This window comes from Chrysoperla carnea, chromosome 4, assembly GCF_905475395.1.
Source record: "Chrysoperla carnea chromosome 4, inChrCarn1.1, whole genome shotgun sequence".
NCBI classification, from domain to species: domain Eukaryota; kingdom Metazoa; phylum Arthropoda; class Insecta; order Neuroptera; family Chrysopidae; genus Chrysoperla; species Chrysoperla carnea.
Genome location: NC_058340.1, coordinates 44,409,050 through 44,432,287, shown reverse-complemented (window position 1 = coordinate 44,432,287; position 23,238 = coordinate 44,409,050). Strand labels below are relative to the sequence as shown.

The 23,238-nt window shown below is 28.9% G+C and overlaps 1 protein-coding gene across 1 annotated transcript in view; it reads left to right on the top strand.

The window, feature by feature from the left end:
• The first annotated feature begins 606 nt into the window (after positions 1-606).
• The window catches only part of LOC123298736, a 66,298-nt gene continuing 43,666 nt past the window's right edge, over positions 607-23,238 (top strand). The window contains exons 1-2 of the mRNA XM_044880829.1: positions 607-2,477; positions 2,547-3,678. Of these exons, the coding sequence (XP_044736764.1) occupies positions 829-2,477; positions 2,547-3,678 (2,781 nt within the window). The 5' untranslated portion in view covers positions 607-828. The remainder of the gene's footprint in view (positions 2,478-2,546; positions 3,679-23,238) is intronic.

Below are 23,238 nucleotides of genomic sequence, written 5' to 3'. Positions count from 1 at the left end.
AGTGATTTTAAGTGAATCTGAAGTACACTAACTAATTTGTAACTAAAAAAAAAATTATCGACATCGCTTGGCGGGATATTGAGTTATTTGTCCTCTTGTCGTGCATACTTAATGCAAATTTAAGACTTTTATGGCTTTCTCATGGCTACCGTTGTCAGAGCTAGACCAAAATGAAATCAGACCACACGGGAAGCACCAGCTTTCAAATAGATAAAGAATCATCAAAATCGGTTCACCCAGTCGAAAGTTCTGAGGTATAACAAACATTTAAAAAAATACAGTCGAATTGATAACCTCCTCCTTTTTTGTTTGAAGTCGGTTAAAAAATACTGTCGAATTGATAACCTACTCTTTTTTTGGTTTGAAGTCGGTTAAAAAGTTGTAAAATGACGATTGTAATTTTATAACAGGTAAATTTTTTACTCTATATTTATCGTGTAAATAGACACACTTCCATCCAGAAAAGTATACACAATGTATCAACAACAAAAAAGTGTTTCTTCGGCGAAGCTAAAAATAAACATTTTACGAAGTTGTTCACTCTACTAAAGTGTGAAACGTGTTGCTTTCATTTTAAAAAGTCAGTCAACGTTAAGACGGGCGGTATCGTAGACGCGTTCACATGATCATTTTCTAAAATATTCGTACCTGTACATTAATCGTGCGTTTCAAACGCAACTAGTTTTCGATTTTTAAAAAAATGTAACTTTTTTTAAACAATCCTTGAACAAAATTTTTTATTTAAGTTGCTCTTTTTATTTTTAAATGCTTTTTTAAAATATTTGTGATTTTATCTTAAAAATTTGTGTGTAAAAAAATTATCTCAAAATGTCATTTTGTCGTATAACTGGACGCAGCCGAAATTTACCAAAACCACATTATTTTCCATTAATCCCACCAATATCACCAGCGGATGCACATCGTGTCTGTAAAATTACCGGAAAATCTTATGGTCTGCCAATGCATCATTATGTGCCGGTATTAATGCGACGTACAACTTTATTAACGAAATGTCGAATCACTAAAGTAGCTGATTTATATGGCAGACGTCGACATTATCCTTTAGCTGGATTTAAATATGTTCGTCCAATCATTGATCCAAAAAATGAACATCAAAAAACATTATTGGATCTACTCACGCAAAAATCTGGTGAAGGTAATTTTGTGTATACAGTTAAGGAACGTCGATACAGTTTGGTATTCCCTGCACAATTGGAAATAGCTGTACGTGATGGTGATATAAAAGATGTCATGTTATCCAAGGATTCTGATAATGTTTTATTAAAAATGAAAGTAGGTAATGATATTACTGTACCAATTACTGAAATGAACGAAGATGAATACATGGAAAATGAGGAATTATTCGAAGGTGAAGGAACTACCGAAGAAGTTGCACCACCAATTAAAAAGAAACAAAAATGTACAATGGGCTTGGCGAAAATATTTGAGGACAAAGAACGTCTAGCTTTAGATGATGAAGTGTTGTTTATTCATAAGAAAAAAGTGAAAAAAGAAAATAAAACCGCTGTTATGGTAAGCAATGAAGATTGGCGCAATTTAATTGAGCCCTTAATTGAAGGCTGTGATTGGACACAGTTTGAACAAGAAGCTGCAAAGCATATAAATGTTTCAACTTGGACACCAAGTGCAAATCATGCTTCTAAACAAGCCACCGATTTCCAAAGTGAGAAAAAAATTTTATCAACACCTTTACAATACATCCAAAATGGAATTACTTCTTTGTCAGCAGAACAACTATCACACACAGTTGGTATATTTGAACGGGTAAAAAATGGTGGTAAACGTCTTTTGGAATCATTACCATTAATTCATGAAATTCAAGAAATTGTAAAAAAATTATCAAATGGAACTTTGACAGAAATTGAAAATATAACAGGATTAAATATATTCACAGATAAATCGAAATTTATTATTGGACAAATGGTTGTTACAAAACGTGGAAAAATTTTTGTACCTGGACAAACAACAAGTGATGATCAATTTATGCCAGGCTTTGTTGTGCAAACTGAAAATGGACCAGCTTTAATACCTGGTTTAATATTATCCAAACAAAAACATTTATCAGTATTTTTACCAGGTTATAACGTTAAAATGGAAAATGGTGAATATGAATTTCATTCAGAACAAACGATAATTCCATGTAAAAACTTAGATAATTATCACGAGGAAGAAGAAATTATTGTAGCTGAAACAATTGAAGAAGTTGCATATGAACTGAAAATTGAAAATGGTACCGAATATTTAGAGAAAGTTGAAACGAAATTAGATTCATTTACACAATTTCTTCATAATTTACAGCAAAATGATCATTTAAACATTGACAGTGCAAAAATGATAGCTGAAAAATATAAAATTGAAAATATTGATAATTTCAGTAAAGTTTTATTAACAGTAACACATTTTGCACAGAATCTATTAAAAAATGGTGCCATTGATGAAATTTTAAATAGTCCATCGTTTGAAATCACTGATAATAATTTAATAAAATGTGATATATTAAAAAATGCATTAATTACTGCTATCAGCATTATTAATGAGCATACGAATGCATCTGAAGAAATGATTTATAATGGATTAAGTAAATTATTTGTCACACTCAATAATAAAACAGAAGTTATTGATGATATTTGTACATATTTAAGTGAAATTGATAATTGTGATTTAGTATTTAATCAAATTATAACACAAAATTTACATAAATTACCGATTCAAGTAAGTAAAGAAGATATATTGAAATCAGCATTGAAATTAAATATTGAACAAAATGAAAGCATTATTGTTGAAAAATTATCAACAGTTATTCAAGAAGATTTATTAGCACCAGCATTTAAAAATATTTCTAAAAATAATGTTGAATTCTTACATAAAGTTTTAAATTGTGTTCAACAAAACAACAATAATACAGACATCAACATGAATGACGTGAATACATATGAGCTGTTACAAAATGCGATTGTAACAACAATTAAAGAAACATCTGAACAAAAATTAAATAAGTTTTTAATTAGTGAAGAAAATCATGCAATTAATGAATTATTACAGGAAGCAATTGGATTAGCAATTGCACTTGGCATGCATGAAACTGCTGATAGTTTAATGCATGTAATGTCAGATCCACAAAGTACATCATTATTAGCAGACGATCCATTAACATTGGAAATATTAAAACGTTTAACATTAATGCGTCAAATTGCAGAAAAACAACCAACATTACAAGATGCATTAATTGCATTAAAATCGAATCCACATAACGCTCGTACTGATCCAAAATTACGTGAATTGGTACGAGAGAGTGCTGTTTTAATGGTACCCGATATAAAATCATTACATACATCTGATAGTATTCCATCACGATTATTCCAAGAGAATAATACGTTAGCAATGGAAGATTTTGTTACGCGTAATCGTCAACCGGGTACGTTGTTAATTATAAAACGTGGTTTACAAGCGGTTGTGCCGAAAGAAGCGAGTCGTGCGGTTTTAAATGGTCAAGTTGCGTATACGTTAATTGATGAGACGGGTATTAAACATTTCCAACCGTTGGATGTATTCTCAGCGTTACGGTTAAGTAAACCAACAGCACGACGTTTTTCGGGATATGAATGTTTGGGTGCGTGTGAACGTGGTAATGTTGATAAATTAAGCACTGCAGATAAGGTGAAAGATTTTACGAATCGTTTATTAGCATGCTTTTAATTCGTAAAGCACATACACAAACACACACTCTGTACATACAGTTTATTAGCATTGAGTTTACCATACAATTTGTTTTCTTAAACTCAATGATGATAATTATAAACAAATTAACAAATAAAACAAAACTAATAAATTAATTGAATAGTGATTAAATAATTTAATGCATTTTTATGAACTAGCAAACATACATACAAACAATTGATTATAAATGTGAAATTAACATAACACCCTCTTGTTAAAGTAATAACTCAATGGTTGTAAACCCCTCTAATGTATAACTCTATATGTAATAAATCATGCATAAAGCAGTCCATATACGCACAATACTTATCAAAGGTGATGAATACGAAGACATTTGAACACAATACACACAATCGATGGGTATGGCATGAATGAATGGTATTTTCGTTAAATATTTGACGGTAAGCACACTTTTTACTAAAGCAAAGCATGCACTAGTTTTGTTTGTATGTAGATTACTTTCATTTTGTTATAAATAATTGTTATATATACCACATATGTAATTTTAGTAATATATATGCAAATTTTATATTATTGTTCATTTTGAAAGTAATACTGTATTTATTTTTTTTTTTATATATTCTTATCAATGGCAGGTTATTTTTAATTTATGAGAATTATTTCTATATTTAGACTTGGCTATGAAAATACTACTTAGATTTCTTCCATATTAGGTAAAAATAGATTCTATTTGATTTGAGTTGTATAATAAATTCGAAATGGTAAATTTATGAAACACATGTAATTAGTACCGGTTTGTAGGGTAAACACAATAGACTACTCGACAGTACGAAAATAGTATTTTTCCAAAACAAATAAGACTTAGCATCAAATTTGGTACCTTTATCAATATTGTTTTATTATTATTTTTTAATTTAAAAATGAAATTGTTTATTGGATGATTGAATTGCTATACTGAAGAAATTTTAAGTACACGCGCAAAGTACAAAATTTTGACTTTCAAAAAAGAACTCTTGTGATTTGTTATCTAGACGCTTTACAGTTTTCGAAATAAAAACTTCTTGAAAAATTAAAAATACAGTATTCGATTTTAAGAAAAATATGTTATTGTTTCAATCTTTGAGGGAATTCGCTTAGCTAACGTAGCTCCTGCACTACGAATTTTTGTGAATATCGTGATGCCAGTTTTAGGGTAATGATTTTTCGAATTATCTCATTTTCAATAGTAATTTTTCGCTTGTTTGTTCTCAAACAAGGTAAAATGATTTAGATTTTAAAAGCTACATAACAAAGCTGATTTTTAAAATTAATCCTGAAAGAAAAACCATTTTAATGAATTTCTCTGTTGACAATTCGATGATATTTGATGGATTAAGCATCGCTACGGGTTTAGGATTATAACCTTTAAATGAACGTTTATTTAGCAATAATTCTAAAGTTCCCAGTATTTTTAATTTCCTGGTTCACTTTGTACAATTTAATTGTTATTAATTTTAATGTATAAAGCAATATTTTTTGTACAATTTAAGACAATTTATATGTGAATTAATTTAGATTAGGTAATTTATATCTGGGAAATGTTATAATTCATTTCGAAGATTGTTTTTGAGTCTGGCAGGTTACTTGTTTTATTATTTGGTTTTAATATTTTAGACATTCAAATTTTTGGTAAATAGTCATTTGATTAGATCTAAATGCCTTGTTTATTAGTCGCCACTGGTTATTCTTTGCTTACATAGGATAAATAAGATGTTTGTTTTGTTAAGAAGAAAAGAAAATCAACTTCACATTTTTAGGAATTTTAACAAATCAAAATGTTTTGGATCTGTCACAGCGAAGTCCTATTCGGTGAATATTTGATGAATTACCAGTATATTTTTTCCAGAAATATATTGTTTAATCGAAAAGTGTAACAAACTTTTAAAAAAGTTTTCCAATCTGTCTCGGAAAAACCACTCCTTTTCATGAAATATTCTATACAAATTAAAATTAACACCAGTAATAAACACGTGTGATATGAAACATGTGTAGGTCTTTAAAAAATCATTACTACGATTTTGAATAAAATTTTCCAAAAATAACTATATTCGTTTGTTTACGTTGATAAAATCATTTGTTTACGTTGATAAAATCATACTATCTACGTTAAAACATAATTATAATTTACGTGTGTTTTAAACATCTCACATACCTGTATATAGTTGGCATTACGTCGATATGAATAACCCACGCTAGTCAACTATTTGTGGTTGTAATTAATTTAGATGTTAACACTCACGCAAAAAATAATTGATATTCGATTTACCAAGAATTTTTAAAGACGTGGAGACAATTTATAATTAGAAAACTAGTCGACAATGTTGGGTATAAAGTCAATAAGTTATAGGTACACATTTTTCGGTGGTCATTGGGAAATTTCTTTATAATAATACTAGCGCACCCGACAGACGTTGTCCTGTGGAAACGTAACTTCAATTCATTGATACCTATACTATACTTAGCCTACCCGCTAACCCATCTCTTCAGGTCTCCTAAATCCCTTCCGCTAAGCCCAAATTTTATTCCTTTCTATTCAGCCCATGGGTTGGCCGGAGCCTTGGCAGGGGAGCTCACCGCAATCGCATATAACTCTAATAAATACATGTTCACAATACCTGAATAATTATAAATAATACACCAATACTATTAAATAAAAATACATAGTACATAGTAAGTTGAAATAAGATTTTTATGCGCTGCCTCCATATAATGAAATGTTTTGGATTTAAGTTTAAGTTTTTGTTGCCGAATCCTCAAAAACAGTTGTAGTGGATCTAAATCTAAACCATCATCGTATCTCTTGAACACTCAAAAAAAATTTCATCAAAATCGGTCCGTCCGTTTAGGCGGATTCCAATATGCGCCCTTTCCCTCTGACATAATTCATAATTTTGTCGAATATTGACAGTTGCTGTTTTGGATCAGCGGGAGCGAATTTCCCCAAGAGAGGGGGAGTATATTAAAATTCTGACTTCGAAACAATGAACAGCAACCCCAAAAACCTCTGGGAAAACTTTTTTGACCAATTTTGTTGAATATTTTTGTTGCATAACTTTAAAATTTTCAAAAATCTTCTCAAAAATAGGTTACCTACTAGGTTAGCCTACTTGGCCCATAGCAATGGTCAAACTTTCTAGCGGCACCAAGTAAGATGTAGATTTTAATGTATGCATCTTCCTGAACATTAAAAAAAATTGGCCCGATAAGTTGAGGTATAACAAAATTCTCTTTGAAATGCTAAAATGACGCGACTAACCGGGCATTTAAGAATTACTTTGCATCTCTTTGACGGGGACTAACAGGTGCGCATTTATTGTTTTTGGTCCATATCTCGTAAAATATGCGTGTCAATAGAATTTGTTAAAATAATCTTTGATAAAATGTATACAAAAGAAAGTGGCCCATGTTTTCGTGAGTATTGAACATTTGCTTTTATACAAATGAAGCTTATTCTAACTATAGAATTTATTTTACTATGTTTTTTTTTTGCGTTGTGGTACCTATCTTATTTTCAGTCTGCTGACTCGTGTATTATATTCGATATGATTGTAACCTTCTTAACAAACGCAGAATTTCTTATTTAACTAATCATAAATCACTTCACTATCTATTCATAAATAACAGTTGAACTTGGCGTTTAAAACTATGCAACTTAAGTACTCATCCAATGAATACATTCCAATTAGAAACTTATTAGGTATTTTTTGCCAAGAAATATAATAATGAAAGGTAATTTTTTTAATAAAAAATAATAATAACTAACTTATCAATAATAAATGAAGTGTAATAAAATTAAAAAAATTTAATTTTTTTAGTTTTTTTTTTTATTCTTTACTTTTTGGTTTCTTAATGAGATCCATATCTTAACGCTGAAGTTATAGTCGCGTACACGCTGGTTGCTTCTATATATTTTTTTTCTTTTTTTATGTTATTAATAACAGAAGTTGTAACATTAAGTTTGTTATATGATTATAGTGCATTTTATAAGAATTTGTTAAAATGCCATTTTTAATTTTGTACAAGGTGTTTTAAAAAAAGTTTAAATATAGTAGTTTTAGTAATATTTTTTATATTTTGCATGTGAAAATCTCCATTAATAGTTTCTTTTACAAATACAAAACGGCCTCCTATTTTGGAAAGTATTACTTTTGAATTCTTTAATATACATTATTTTGAAATAAATTTCGATTTTTGCCCCAATTCGATAATATTTATAATAAATTATTTTGTTATATTTTCGTAATTTTCGTATGTTTTTAGCTTTAAACATTCAATGAAGAAACACATTAAAATACGTACCTTCTAATTTTGAGTGGAAGGAAATTTTTTTCACACGTATCCATTTTCAATGTCAAACAGAGGCCAAACCAAATCTGTTTTATAATTTTTTTTTTATAGAAAGGCATATTTTTTCTTTAGAAATTTCTATTTTTTGTTGGAAACTTAAGTCTGAGCTTCTAATTTGGCTAAATTGTGGGAAAAGTCCAAGAAAAACCACTTTCAGAAAAAAAAGTTATTTAATTTTAGGCAAAGAATAATAATTTGTAAGAATTTACTGGGAAACTGTTGACAAATATATAGGCTATTACATCAAATGAAGTGACCAACGCATGTACATACATACATTTGTTACTTGGGTATCGCCCAGGGTATACTTATGGACCCCATTGGATCCCAATGAGTCATGCTTAATAAGTAAATCCTTATTAGGGCCCAATCAGAACCCCACCTGGAAATCCTAAGCAATGATAAAATATTGTATAATCAGTTTTTTCCAAATGAGTTTTGTGTGGGTCCTAAATGGGAAATCTCAAGATGAAAATAAAAAATAACAGTCAGATTTTCCCATATGGGTTTTGTATGGGCCTAAATGGAAAATCCCAACATCATATCAGTAGTTATAGTCATTTTTTGACATTTGGGTTTCGTGTGAGGCCTAACTGTTAAATCCCAATATGAAAATAAGTAATTATAGCGTTTTTCTCATTTGCGTTTCGTATGGGACTAGCGATTCGAGAGGACAATTATCCGATTATTAATGGTAAGTTAAATAGCGGTAAGATAACTAACCAAAAATTTGTATGCAGTCGATAAGGCAGATTGTAAGCTGATTAATTTTTTTTTTTGTTATGTTTGTTTTTTCCAAACGTCAAACCCAAAATGCAAATGGCGTATTCGCACTCTTTCTAAAACCATTAAATAAAAGTTGAAGACAATAAACTTGTGATAAATTAATAATTTAAATATTCCAAAGCCTAAATCTTCAATTTGGAATCATTTCATTGAAGTAGATGATAAATCGATAAACTATAATTGAACCAAATCGATTTTTTGTATTATTATTCTTCATAATTGAGAATTCTCAACTATTTTATCCATCTAAAGCTAGTGGAGTATGGGTACCCTAGTCTAGCATTGGTATTCTAAAAATCTTTCACGATACTAGTGTTTTGGCAATAGAATATTTCTGAAAACAAGAGTTGAAAACAAAACAATATTATATCCATTTAGAATTGAACATTGTATGAAATAAACATATAATACATATAGGTAAACTAGCCGACAGGTGTATAAAATGAATAAAGAACTAGAGTTGATACTTGATGGCGATGGTAACTCGATGCTTGTGAACAGTCGAACCGTGTCTTTCATTGGAAGTTTATCAAACTATTTTCGTTTTCAAGTGTTATTAATACTGAAGTTCGTTTTTATTTTTGTAAAAATATAATCAAATAATTACTTTTATTTATTATATGCGGTTGGTGTCAATGTTCGCTAATCTTAAATAGTTTTTCTTATTTGGAAAAAAATCTAATTAAGTGTTTTAAGAAAAAATAAGTGATTAACTAATTAATATTAAAATTAATTTTTTATTCTCATGTGATGATGGATTAAAGTGCTCTCTAACAAAACAATAATCTTTTGTAAGTATTTAAAATGTTTATAAATTATATATTAGGCGGTTTTTTTTTTCAAATAATATTTTAATAAAACAATATGCTATGAAAAACTAAAATTTTTTAGATGCAGATAAAATTGATTCAAGATTTGTGTTACGAAATTTTTATTTGATCGTTCTAAAGACAGCACCGCTGCCTATCATATGCGCAAAATAAATTTTTCGATTCTTCTGAAATATTTCAGTATTTTTCCTGATATTTAACACATAGTAACAATTTCCTCTGAAATATGATACAAATAGTATCAATATCCCCTGAAATGTTACTCCATTATAGGGCAGTAGTCAAGTAAACAAAAATTGAAATTTTCGGAATGTTAAAGTTTAATCATAAATTTGCTTTTTGAACATTATATTGGACAGATATTTCAAATTTACAGACACTAAAGCTATTTTAAAGAAAATATAATCCACAGAAATAAACTGTAGTTTAAATATCATATTTCTATTAAAAGTTTTGTGGAAGTGAGAAAAGCTTTGAGTTAAAAAGGTTACTTTTTATATAAACAAGATTTAACACGCGTCATGGATTTCTCATTCCACTTCCGCTTTTATTATGGGTCGTGGTTAAAATAAATATGGTATAACGCTACATAATCTAATGATTTAAGCTTCAATTTAAATCGTTTTTTCCCATTTCAATTTATATTTATTAAGTGAATTCACCACAAACTTATTCTGCTTATCTTATTCGTAGGATTTTTATTTTTATTTGATTCTATGTCTATCATAAATAGCTTTCTGAACGCTTCGCTTTTATTGAGTCGAGTATGTTGTTCGGCTTAAAACATCTATTCTAATGTCAAATTCGATGTTTTAAATCATGGGGTGCTCTTCGCATTTTGAAATTAGATTTTAAAATAGATATCGATTATCCTACGCTTGAACATTGATTTTTACATAACAATTAGAATTATTTTGTACTTTTTTTTAACCTATTTTAAATTGTCTATAGTGAATTTTCAAACGAGTCTTTTTACCAAAAAAGAGCACATTTCTCATAAACCGTACAGAGAATCGATATGAATTTTTCACAAAAGACGTATAAATGGGTGATTACTTGATAAATGTAAGTTAAATTTTTGGTATCATTTTTATTTCAATCTTTATAAAAAAAAGCACGTGTTTTACCATTCTAAGTGTTATTACTATAACATTATATGTTAATCACATGTAATGTTACATTAATAACACAGAATGGTTTAAGTTTTGCGTTTATTTTTGAGTATATATTGGTTTTTCATATTTATGCCCAGTTTTATTTAAATAATGAGACTGAGAAAGCTCTTAATTTTGGTATGACTTGGCATAAAGCTTAAAACTTGAGGAATGTTGATAAAAGTTTTTTAGGTATAAATGATAACATTTTTAAAAGCACTTTGACTAACAATCAACATTTATTACGACTTCTCCATATACTGCCATGTAGAAAAGGCTGTTATTAATTAATTCCTCCGTATAGAGAATCGACTTGAAATTTATACAGAAGTTTGAAATATAAAATTCTAATTAATTAACACACACAATTTCAGATCTTTGGTAACACTTTCGTTTTGGTATCGAAATGCGTTAACACGTATATATAATTTCAGATCGTTTCGTATTTGTATTCGTACATACAAATCAAGCTAATAACAGTGTTAAAAATTGGAGTTTTAAACTGGAAAATTTGTTTTGTGTATAGGTCGATTTATTTTTATTGACTTTGAAAACGCGATCGAATTATTTATTGATAAATATAAATTTAACGATTAATGTATAATAATTTTCCTTCGAGAACTTTTTAAACACAGATTGATTTTTAAAAGTAACTTTATCAACAATGATAATTACTGAGTAATTTTGTTTTTATTCTAACCAAGGCTGTGAGTTCTGATTGATATGAATATAAAAAATTACTTTTGTTGTTTTGTGCTTCGTCTGACTCTGATGTGTAAAATAATTACTGGTAGAGTGTAAGTTTTGTACGGAAATGGTAATTATTTAATTTTCTCACATTAACGGATACAATACATATTTACTTATACTAGTAAATTAAATATTTTTAAATGGATGCGTATAGTCGTAAGCTTCGTTCATTATTTCAATTTTTAAATCTTAGTACAATAAAGAAAAATCTAAATGTTAATTACAGTGCCGGCTTTAGGGAGGTAGACCGGGGTGGCTGCTCGAGGGTGCCAGGTTCTACAGGGCGCTACTTAATTACAATCGAATAAGTATACCTATAAAAATAACTTTTAATAAAAAGAAAACCGACTTCAAAAGAAAAACTTTTCCAAAACTAATTAATATGCACTAAAAAGTAAAAAAATCTGAACAGTTTGCTACATTAGCTTGGCTGACACCGACTCCAAAAATAACAATAATTTTAACTACATTATATTATCGTCATTTTTTTTACTTTTTAGTGCATATTAATAAGTTTTGGAAAAGTTTTTCTTTTGAAGTCGGTTTTTATTAAAAGTATTTTTTATTTTGCGATTTTTAGTGAATCTGAAGTACACTAACTAATTTGTCACTAAAAAAGAATCATCGAAATCGGCTGGTGGGATATTGAGTTATTCGTCCTCTTGTCATGCATACTTAAGGCAAATTTAAGACTTTTATGGTTTTCTCATGGATTCCGTTGTTATAACTAGACCAAAATGAAATGGGACCATACGGGTAGTACCAGCTTTCAAATAGATAAAGAATCATCAAAATCGGTTCACCCAGTCGAAAGTTCTAAGGTAACACACATAAAAAAAATACAGTCGAATTGATAACCTCCTCCTTTTTTGTTTGAAGTCGGTTAAAAAAGGATCCAATTGCATGATTCGCTCGGTGCATCTAGATGGCTAGAGCCTAGTCTAGTAAAACGACTCTGAGGCTTTCAGTGCCAATATTAATTTCTTTATTTGACTGGTTATGTTTACTCTTGTATCTCTATTTTTGGGATATTACAGCTTATAGTAATTACTTTTACTGTAATTAGAAGATATTGATACATACAAATTTAACTTTTTTATGTTAACTTTCTTATTAACTGAAATATTTATTGAATCATAAATGGTTTTGGGATTCCTATTACGTGAGATTTGAATGCAGTCAGTTTCATAATAATAATTAATTTGGTAATAAACAAAATTTTAGATGTTGATTGACTTATAATTTGACTTATAATCGCATAATATTTTATGAAATATCATTACTAGGTAATAATGAACTTTCTTTAATTGAAAGTTTTGCACTATTACCCGAGCACCTGGTATATGATAGTAGAGGTAATTTTTTCTTCATTTGTCAATTCTTAAATCAGGGTCTCTGCTGGAATTGTTTTAAAAAAACGCGCATGGTTAATTACTATGAGAAATAAATCTTATATCAGATATGTCATACAATTGTGTTAGAATCACGCGACCTTTTGGGTGCGCAAAGTACAAAATTTTGAATCCTTTCAAAATAAAAAATATTTTTGTATTTTTTGACCAGTCTTAATCATAAAAGTACTTTTCTGATTTCTTCTCTAGACGCTTAGTTTTCGAAATAAAAATTCTTGAAAAACTAAAATTGCAATTTTCGATTTTAAGAAAAATGTGTCAATCTCTGAAGGAATTCGCTTAGCTAATGTAGCTCCTGCGCTACGAATTTTTCATATAAATAAGATAAGTTTAAAAATCACGTTGGATAGCAGCAACATTTTCTATTCACAGCAGACTATTATTGCTATTTTTATCAGACAATTTTATAAACATCCCAAACAACATATTACACCCCGTTTTATTAGAACTATGACGTGTAAAAATAATTTCTAGAGGTTTTGCTTTGTTAGCTAGAGAGTAAACATCAAACCGTTTACTTGCACATGCAAAACCTTGTCAAAAAATTCTAAAATCCAGTTAAAATTATCGATTAGGTTTGAAATTTTAGTTAACTATGTATGTTGAACGTAAGCATTAAGTATATTTAGATCGTAGGTAAATATTTTAAGAGTTCCGTTAATAAATATTCTTATTTACGACTCTAAATGTGAGTAAGTATTTGAAATAAGAATATTTTGTATTATTGTATACGTAAAAACAATTTACTAAGCATGTGGGAGATAGTATAAGATATTTATTATTGTAATAGAGCGGTTACTAGTTGTGATTGAGTAAACTAAAATCAGTGATCAACTTCTGAGCCTCTTTATCACGAATGTAGTTTATTCTATTCCTTACTTTGTCGTAAACTAATGCTGTCTCTCTCTCTCTATTCTCTATCGCTAGATCACTTTTCTTGTGGTTAATTGTGGAAAAAATTCTTTCTGTTACTTAAGATAAAAATAAAACCCTTCGTCAAAAAATATTTTGTTTTTTAAATTCTAACTTAGGTAATCTACGAAAACTGATTTGTAAAAATAGTAATTTTCCGTTTTTTTATCTATAGAATGTTTGATTCAATCGGAAAATCCAGTAAAATAAATATTATGATCAGTTAAAACTTTGATTAGAAGGAAAAATTAAATTAGATTGATAATAAGTTGTACACAATTTGAAATCAATCTTGCGTGGGCAACCGGGCCGTAACGAGGGTACATAGCGCCGGTGGCAAGTATTTAGGTAGCGCCTTATATATATCCGGATCGGCTCTGACGATTTTGATGAAAATTCGTATACTGATAGTATTTAACATAAGATTAAAGGCAAAATAGAAAGTCGCCATAAGCGTCATTTTACCTTAAAGAGTCTGTACATAAATTGATAAACTTTTTAAATTTATTCAAATGATAGAGAATCAAATTAAAGTTTTGATTTCTCTCTACGTTTCCCAACAAAACAAGGAACTCATTACTCTCCTAAATGATACTGGGGTATTTTGTATAAGGAACTGATTAATCTCCAAAATCGAAATGATGTTGATAATTTTATATAAACATATAGGCAATTTTAATAAACAAAGTATGTAATCCTACTAATTTTGGGTCATACTTTTCAAATTTGTGATCAAAATTAACCTAGCTTTAATAGGTTTCATGAATTTGGAGTCCTGGTCCCGAAATTGAGCACATAAATGATAGCTATCGAAAAACTGACATATCAGCTGAAAAGAATGATCCAAAAATAGTGGGTTTCAAAAAAAATTCCAATAAGATGGGATCAAATTTGCCTTTGTTATCAAAAAAATCGAATTTTTTACTTTATGACGTCATAGCATCCAAAAAATTTAATTTTGCTCTATCAAATTCAAATTTTATCCAATTTTGATAAACCAATTATGTAAATCTACTAAATTTAGGCCATACTTTTCAAATTTGTGATCCAAATTAACGTATTTCTAATAGGTTTTAAGAAAATGGAGTCCTGTCGAATTTTTTAACTTTATGACTTTATGTAAATTAATGAGCACCTTTTACATGAATCTTTACCCACTTTTTGTTTTACGTATAAAACATACGTTTTGTTTTGCGCCTCTATTTCTTATGCACCGGTGGTGGGTGCCTCCTTTGCCATGCCCTAGTTACGGATCTGGTGGGCAATGTTCTGTATATTCAAGACCGAGTAGCGTTCGCTTTGCTATTAAGAATAGAGAACATACATGTTTATTTGTTTGGTATCAATGTAAGAAATATTTAAATTCATATATTATTAGGTATTTCTCTTCTAACGGTACGTCCATGTTCGTCTATATTCATTTTATTTACTTATTCAATTATACAATTTATATAATCATTTTAGTTTAGTTTCATCGATAGAAGTTAAGTTTTTTACTTTAAAATCTTTGTATATTTGTCTTTAAATCCAAATATTTCTTAAAAATTGGTCAGTTTCGGAATGCGCCAAACTAATTTTAAAAGCTTTTATTTAACATGGCTTGCACTCGATTGTATTCGGGATTTTTGCTTTGATAAATTTTACAATAAACAAAAAATGAAATTTACAAAATTAAAAAAACCCGACAAATACGATTTATTCCTTGTAAACCGATTTTTGGAAACATAACTATAAAATGTTCTCAATCAAGTCGGTTCGATGGTTCAGGGGTCTACGATGCCACAGAGAAACACACAGACGCACAGATAAACACTAAACTGATAACACTCCTTCTTAAATCAATATGAAAGTGATGGTCAAGGACATCAGTTGAGATGAAAAGGATACTTAGAGAGCTATCATTTTTGTGGACCAATTTTTGGAAATATTTTAATTGAAATTGAAATATTTGAGTTGACTTTGTTCTTTTGAATTATTATTTTGAATTACCTGATTATTTTACCTTTTCACTTTTCGCAATGAATTGAACCAGGTTTATTTGACCATTCAATTCCATAGTAATTATTCATATGTTAAAATTATATGTCATGCTTTTTCCAAACTGAATTGATTTTGAAGATTATCGCCAATTTTTTAGTTTTTTCGGGTATGTAACCCTAAGCACGCACTTGAAGCATAGCTTAAAAATTAAAATCGGTTCATCCGTTTAGGCGCTACGATGACATAGACAGACAAACATACAGACACACACACATAGCGGTCAAACTTATAACACCCCTTTTTTGAGTTTGGGGGTTAAAAAATATGAGTGGATGGAAAACGGTTGCCTAGATTAAAATTATTGTGGTACAAAGATAACTCTGCGCCTTAGTGGCCACCGACAATTTCTCTACAGGAAATGTTTTCTCTATTCTCTTGGTAAAATAAAAATTTTGCATTCCTTTTCTTTTTGCATTTTACTAGTAAAAAATGAGTACATACTACGGCTCAAAAATGTTCCATTTTGAATGGTAATTTTCACAACGTCTTGCTTATTTAGTAGATATAATAAATATAAGGAAGGCACTTGACAATTACCTACAGACCATAAATTAAAAAACTTAATTATAATCACCGTTATTATAGTATTGTTAGCTACAGCCTACAGAACAGATCTATAACAATCTCATTAGAGATTGTATGAAAGTGTATGTGTTGAAAGAAAAATATAAAAGCAATAATGGAATTATTAGTTAGCATCCAATCGAATTAGATTTATAATTATTCTAATACTTTAATTAATTCAATCCTACAAAGGACACCCATATTTTTTTAGTTCTTGCAATTCAAAATAGATAGTTCATTGCACCGAAACTTTCCGATTTAAAAGTTTGGATAGATAAATAAGACGGTTTATCCATGCATGATCTCTATTAGCAGGTTTATCCATTCTCGTTATTAATATGCTTGGCACGCAGTTCTTCTGATGTTTATACAATTTTCGCGGTAGCGCAAAGACTATTAAATCTATCTTGTAAAAGTAGTTAATATTTTGGATAATGCCTTAATATTAAGTATATTCCTGCGCGTTCTCTCAAATGTATATATTTTCAAAGATTACAGATACATAATATTTTGATAATTGTATGGCTTAGCCAACTATAGCCATATAGCAATTAGTCTGTTATGCTTTTTGCCCTTAATTGAGCTAAAACATCTGAGATACTATAAAATCTAGAGTGGCTAAATTATGACCTCTGGCTAGATTATTTTATTCAAAATGATTTTTTAAAATTCAGTTTTATTTTTATTTATGTCATCGATTTGATAATATTGAGGGCAGTACGACACAGATGAATAACGTAATAATATATAAGATTTATTTTACTGTACTTGCATGTCAAATAAGTTATAGACCATAAGCCCATAATGAGTGAAATTTATCTTTTGTCTGCTATTTGAGGGATTGATAAGGATTGAAGTTTGGTAATAAAGAAATCTTAAATTTTAACCATGGTTCAAGTGTCGAATTCGTATTTTGGGGATTTTTGCCTCCCATCAATGCTACAAGAAAATCACTAACAATCATATGTAAAAACAAAGAGTAGGATTCTTGCAACTGTTGATCGAATAAGATGAAAAATGAAATACAATTTCGATTTTTCGAAACCATTTATCAAATCTTTGGATAGTTGCAAATATTCTGCTCTTTTTTCCACGCATTATGTTGTCAATGAATGACATTCTTTTAAAATAAACAACAGGCATAAAAGCAACGTCGAAATAAAACAAACTATGAAAACAAAAATCTCTATTTTCATAAGCTCGACTTCCGAATAGTTTAAACTTCATTTTCTTGTATTACTAAACTGATTCAAATGGTAGACAAAAAGAATCATACAAAATTCGCTTCATTATGAGCTTACGGTCTATAAATGAGACAAGTTTACAAAAACTGGTAGACATTATTTATTTTAATTGTGATAACATTGTTATCATCTACCGTTTCAAAAGTTTATTATTCTTACCATAGCAGAATACATGTTTCAACCAATATTATGCGTTTATTATGTATACAGCATCATCTCAACATCTTCTGTTGATGAAAACCGGTACTAGAAAAGCCGCTATATTCACCCAATTGTAATTAAAACCTATAAAAATTCTTCGATTCAAAATATGTAAACAAGAATTTTGTGCTGTGACCTTTAATATTCATTACAAACAAGAGAATTGTTAAAAGCATATAATTTGTCTGCTACTCTTTTTATAAGCAATTAACTGACCTCGTCATCAAATTTTGCCTTTTGTTTCAATACAAAGAATACATTTTAAATGGTTTTTAATAATAGTATAGGGTGATCCACATTCTAATTCACTTTTAAGGTATTTCGAAAGTAAAATTGAAAACAATACAACAGATTTAAAATTTTATTCATCAAATACAAGAAATTAACTTCCAAAGCTTGCGAATTTCATTCAAACCATTGCCTCGTTCTCGACAGGATATGCATGTTGTTCGTCGCAACGGTGACGATCAAGAATGAGTTAATCTTTTTATTGTCATTTTCTTCACCTCGTTTTGACAGCTACGATTTTCTTGGCTTTCATGCATACTGAATAAATTTATAGCCATTAAGGTTACATGTAGAAAAAGGGTTGAAATAAAAACCTGATTTCCTCAGAAAATATGTCAATTTTCTTCTTTTTAGAAAAATCAATAAAGGGCCTGAAAAGTAGAACACGAATTTAACAATGTGTTATATACGCAGTGCAAACGCCAAAATTCCCTTATTCTTAATCCAGTAACCTTGTCTGAAAGTACGGGATGGTTTCCGTCAAATCTGGCAGTTCTGATTTTTTGCAGACTTGTTTATGATGTTAGTCTAATTAATAGTTCAAGTTTCTGACCTCGAGCGTCGCACGAAAAAGTCGAAAAAACCGTGAAAATTTCGGCTTGGTAAAACCAGAAAATTTTTCAGATTTTGGGGATTATACCTAACCCTGAAAGGATACTTTTTTATTGTACTTTTCAAGACTTTTTTCAAGTAGACTAAATTTGTTACAATATGAGACTTGAATTGTCTCTGTAGACCTAATAGTTTCCGAGATAAAGCCTTTCAAAGTTATCATTTTTTTAACGTCGTAATTTATTGTATTATTCTGTCATTCTAGATGAATTTCGGCCCTGATTCTTGGGACATTTGTTTCATTTTTTAAAACATAATTTTAATTATTAGAGAATAGAAAATAAGACAAGAAAAACAGCAATGATTATCGACAATAAAAAATCCTCCTATCACTCTTTTTATGCTGAAAATTAGCTAGCTGCTACAATATTAAATTTTTATTTAACATTTGAGCTCTTGTTGCCATAAATTCCATCGTAGAGATTTGTAAAAAAATGTTGTAGACAAATTTTTGATACATATCCAAACTTTTGTCAATTTTGACTAAAGGAAATAGTTAACATTTTTTGAAATGTATGAATATATTACGCAAATATCTTTATAACTTTAACCGCCGTTTCTAGTTTATGCTATTTTAATATTTTTTTAAATTTCAAGGTAAGCATCACATCCTTCATATATCTGGTCATTTCCCTCGTTTAGACGCGGTATATGAATGATAATTTTATTAATGATATTTTGATTTTTAAAATTTACATAAAAAATCCATTTAAGTACTTTGTTTCTGATGTTAAAAAACATTTTTATTTCATATGAATTTTCATACCTTAAATTAATTCAATCACACAAGTTTAAAGTTGAGATATTATTCTAATTTTGGAGAATTATAAATTAATTTACGAAAAGCTAGAAAAGTTTGTTGCGCTATACTTCAGCAATAACTATCTCTAAAGGCAAATTGAAAATCCAGCAAAATTAAAATATGGTGGTAATCAAGAGAACTAAGAAATGAAAGATAAAGCGAGTCATTGTCTCTTTCTTCACCAATAATCTTCCAGGCCCAATTACTCAGCGTGTTTACTTCCTAATCAGTGTCCCGTTAATCTGCTGTAACAATATTCAACGAATTCAGAACGCTTCGGATTATAGTTCGACCGCATCAGTCTTGCAATACTATAAGCTCATTCTTCCCTCAGTTTAAAATTCTATTTTTTAAGAAAATAGCCGCTGGCAAAAGGAGGGGATAGATGGATCGTGGATAGGTTTTAGGTTAAATCGTGGTCGACTTCATTTTTTCAAATGGAATTTTATATTTTTTGTAGATGATTCGTATTTTAAAGGGGAAAAAAGGGCAACTTCTATTTGAAACAACATTTTTTCCAAAGCTTGTTTTTTGTGTCTGAGCAAAATATTTTATTATAAAAGATTTTTTTTTTTTAAAGAAAATTCTTAGAACGTAAGAAGTGTTTCTTATTGAAACATAAAATCATTGAGATTTTTTTCAAATTTCATTCATACATTTTCTTGTAAATGTCAAGTTAAAAAAACACTCTGTTAATAACCACAAGCAAAATAACAGAGTCCATTTATGCTAATATACAGGATGATCCAATTTATAAGAGCAGGAATTCAGCAAATGGTGGATAACAATAAAAAATGATAATTTCTTAATGCAATTAGGTATAGTCGGGAACGTATCCTTTTCTAGATCTATTGCCAAAAATAGATTTATACTTTTAAGAATAATTAGAAATTTGTCACACTACCGCCAATCTAAATACAAATAGTATTCTTTCATTTTCAGTAGCGTAAGATATTTTTTCGAAACTGGGTTATATAACTATCATATCTTCACCGCTGGTTTTATAACTATAAAATTTAAAACATAAAAGGCCCTAATGTCATACTTCGTGCCAAAATTTCAATTTTTTTAAGAACTCAATTGGGTAATAATTCCAAAAATGTCATTCCATTCCAAAATTTTCGACAGCCTGTATCTAGAAGAAAACTTTCTCGGCTATAATTGTATTAAAAAATAATCTACTATTTGTTGTTATAACTTAGACCATCCTGTAAATTGTTGCTATTTTGTGAGTAGTAATAACCTAAAGTGGTTCCATAAAATATTTGCATGTTTAGTTTGTAATTTAATATTAATTATTAATTTCTAATATCACCTATTTATTAACGCTTTTATATAAATAAACTATAATTAATATTTGCAACATCACACTCAACATATTGAATTTATTTTTTATTGTTTTACTTAGCTACAATCAGAATAAGAATCACATTTCGTGAGATATAATATTATCGAGTAGAAGTATTCATTAATTTTGTTTACTTTCCATTATTAGAGATAGATATTAGAAAATACAGGGTAATACAAAACTTATCATTTAATTTTGAAAGATCGAAACTCTATGTGAAACTTCGCTAGCCTGTTTTTCTGTTGGTCCACGAGATCTTCTTCATTCCTTTTTCCATGATTTAAGTACCCCTCATTTTAAAGCTTATCGTGCTGACTAACAACGAAAACTAGATTTGGCTATTAATATAAAATTATGTTTAGTATGTAATTTGTATATCATATTGCCTGTACAGATTTCTATAGACCGGGTGCTTACTTGGGAGTGTGACAATTCCATTTGTCTAATTATGATAAGTAGTTTTGAAGCTATATGTGGGAACAGATGAACATACATACATATGGACCAAACACATAACCCTCGCCATTTTATAGTCGGGGAAAAAAAATAATAAACAGGATGGGATGAATATTTTTGCGGCACCTGGTACTTAGTACTACCATATGGCATTCGATTTTTAATACTTATAATGCAATATCAAACTCATAACATAATACTTAACATATATTAATTATAAAAAAAACCATTTTATATTCTGTTTACAAAAGTTATTAATATATTTGTGATAAAAATTCATTATTTATTTAACAAACAGAAAATTTTAAGGATGTATGAGCATGACAACAATGTTTGATTTAAAGGCTCGAAATTTGTTTGTAGGTAGTCTTTTACTCAAAGAATATGTGGTTAAAATTTCAGCTTAGGTATCCGTGCAAATTTTTAAGAAAAAAGTCATTACAAATCGATATAAAATACATTGGCTCTTATAGAGGAATCTCAAAAAACGACATATTTTGGAAGTTTTTGATAATTTTCATTTGGAATGAATGAAAACAAATTAAAAAAAAAACTTTTTAATAGAAAGTAAACATATTAGCAATGAATTAGAAAAGAAAACAACTAAGTGTCACCGTCCATATAAGGGATGTAAGAGCAGGGTAGATTAAGGGTTGAAATTATTTTTATCTTATTTTCAACTTTGATGATGAATTATGTTATAACTTCATGAATGTAGACGAAAAATAAGAATAAAATTTTTCGATATGTGTCTTGGTTTTCGAAATATCGAAAGCTAAATAATTAAACAAAATTTTCAATTTTCGATATTTTGAAAATTAAGCCAGATATCGAAAAATTTTATTTTTACTTTTCGTCTTATATCGTCAAGTAATAATATAAATTTATCATCAAAATTGAAAATATGTATCTATTTTTAAATTTGTGCCCCCACTACCATGCTCATACATCCTTAATCTGACAAGCATCCAAATTCACTTCTTGTATGAGTTTAGTTACCATAGTAACGACACACTTGGTTAATATAATTATATGGATGGGCATATAAGTCTATAAGAACAAAATTTAATAATATTTTAAGTAATCATGTTAATTTGAATTTTTCAATAATTTTAATATTGTATTTTCATTGCCTCTAAAGATGGACTGATACATATTTTTGCGTTTTTAATTTTTCATTTCGTTTGCGAAATATAATGGTGGAAACTTTTTAAAAATCAGCCTGTATATATATTCGATTTTAATATAGTTATATACTTTTACTTTACTTACATTTTAATTATAATTTTTATATTTTTGTTGCATCTTCTGTCTAAGAGTTGATTAATCGATTATAAGTACAATTTTTTAGATAAGACTAATTTATCATCTGTTTGAAGTTTATACAGGAAAAGAAGTGTGAATTATGGAAATGGTTTTGACATAATTCTTTTTGATGTGTAGTAAAAAAAACGATTTTAATTTTATCAAAGTCAAAAAATAAATTAAGTTTTTTTTTAAATTATTTATTTGCACTTTTTTTTTTTTAAATCGACAAGCCTTTTGAACTTTGCCTCGTAAGTTTCCTTCGTTTTTTTCTCACGTTTTCGATTTTCTTCATTATTAACTTACTTTCCTCCAAAAGGCACGTAATCATAATCGCCTTTTTTTCTTAATTAAGGGCTTACGGACGACAGCCTTCAGAGAAGAACAATCTTAAGTCTGGCATCGAAGAAGTTTTCTAAGCATTAGGTCAAGCTTGGTAACAAAGACGA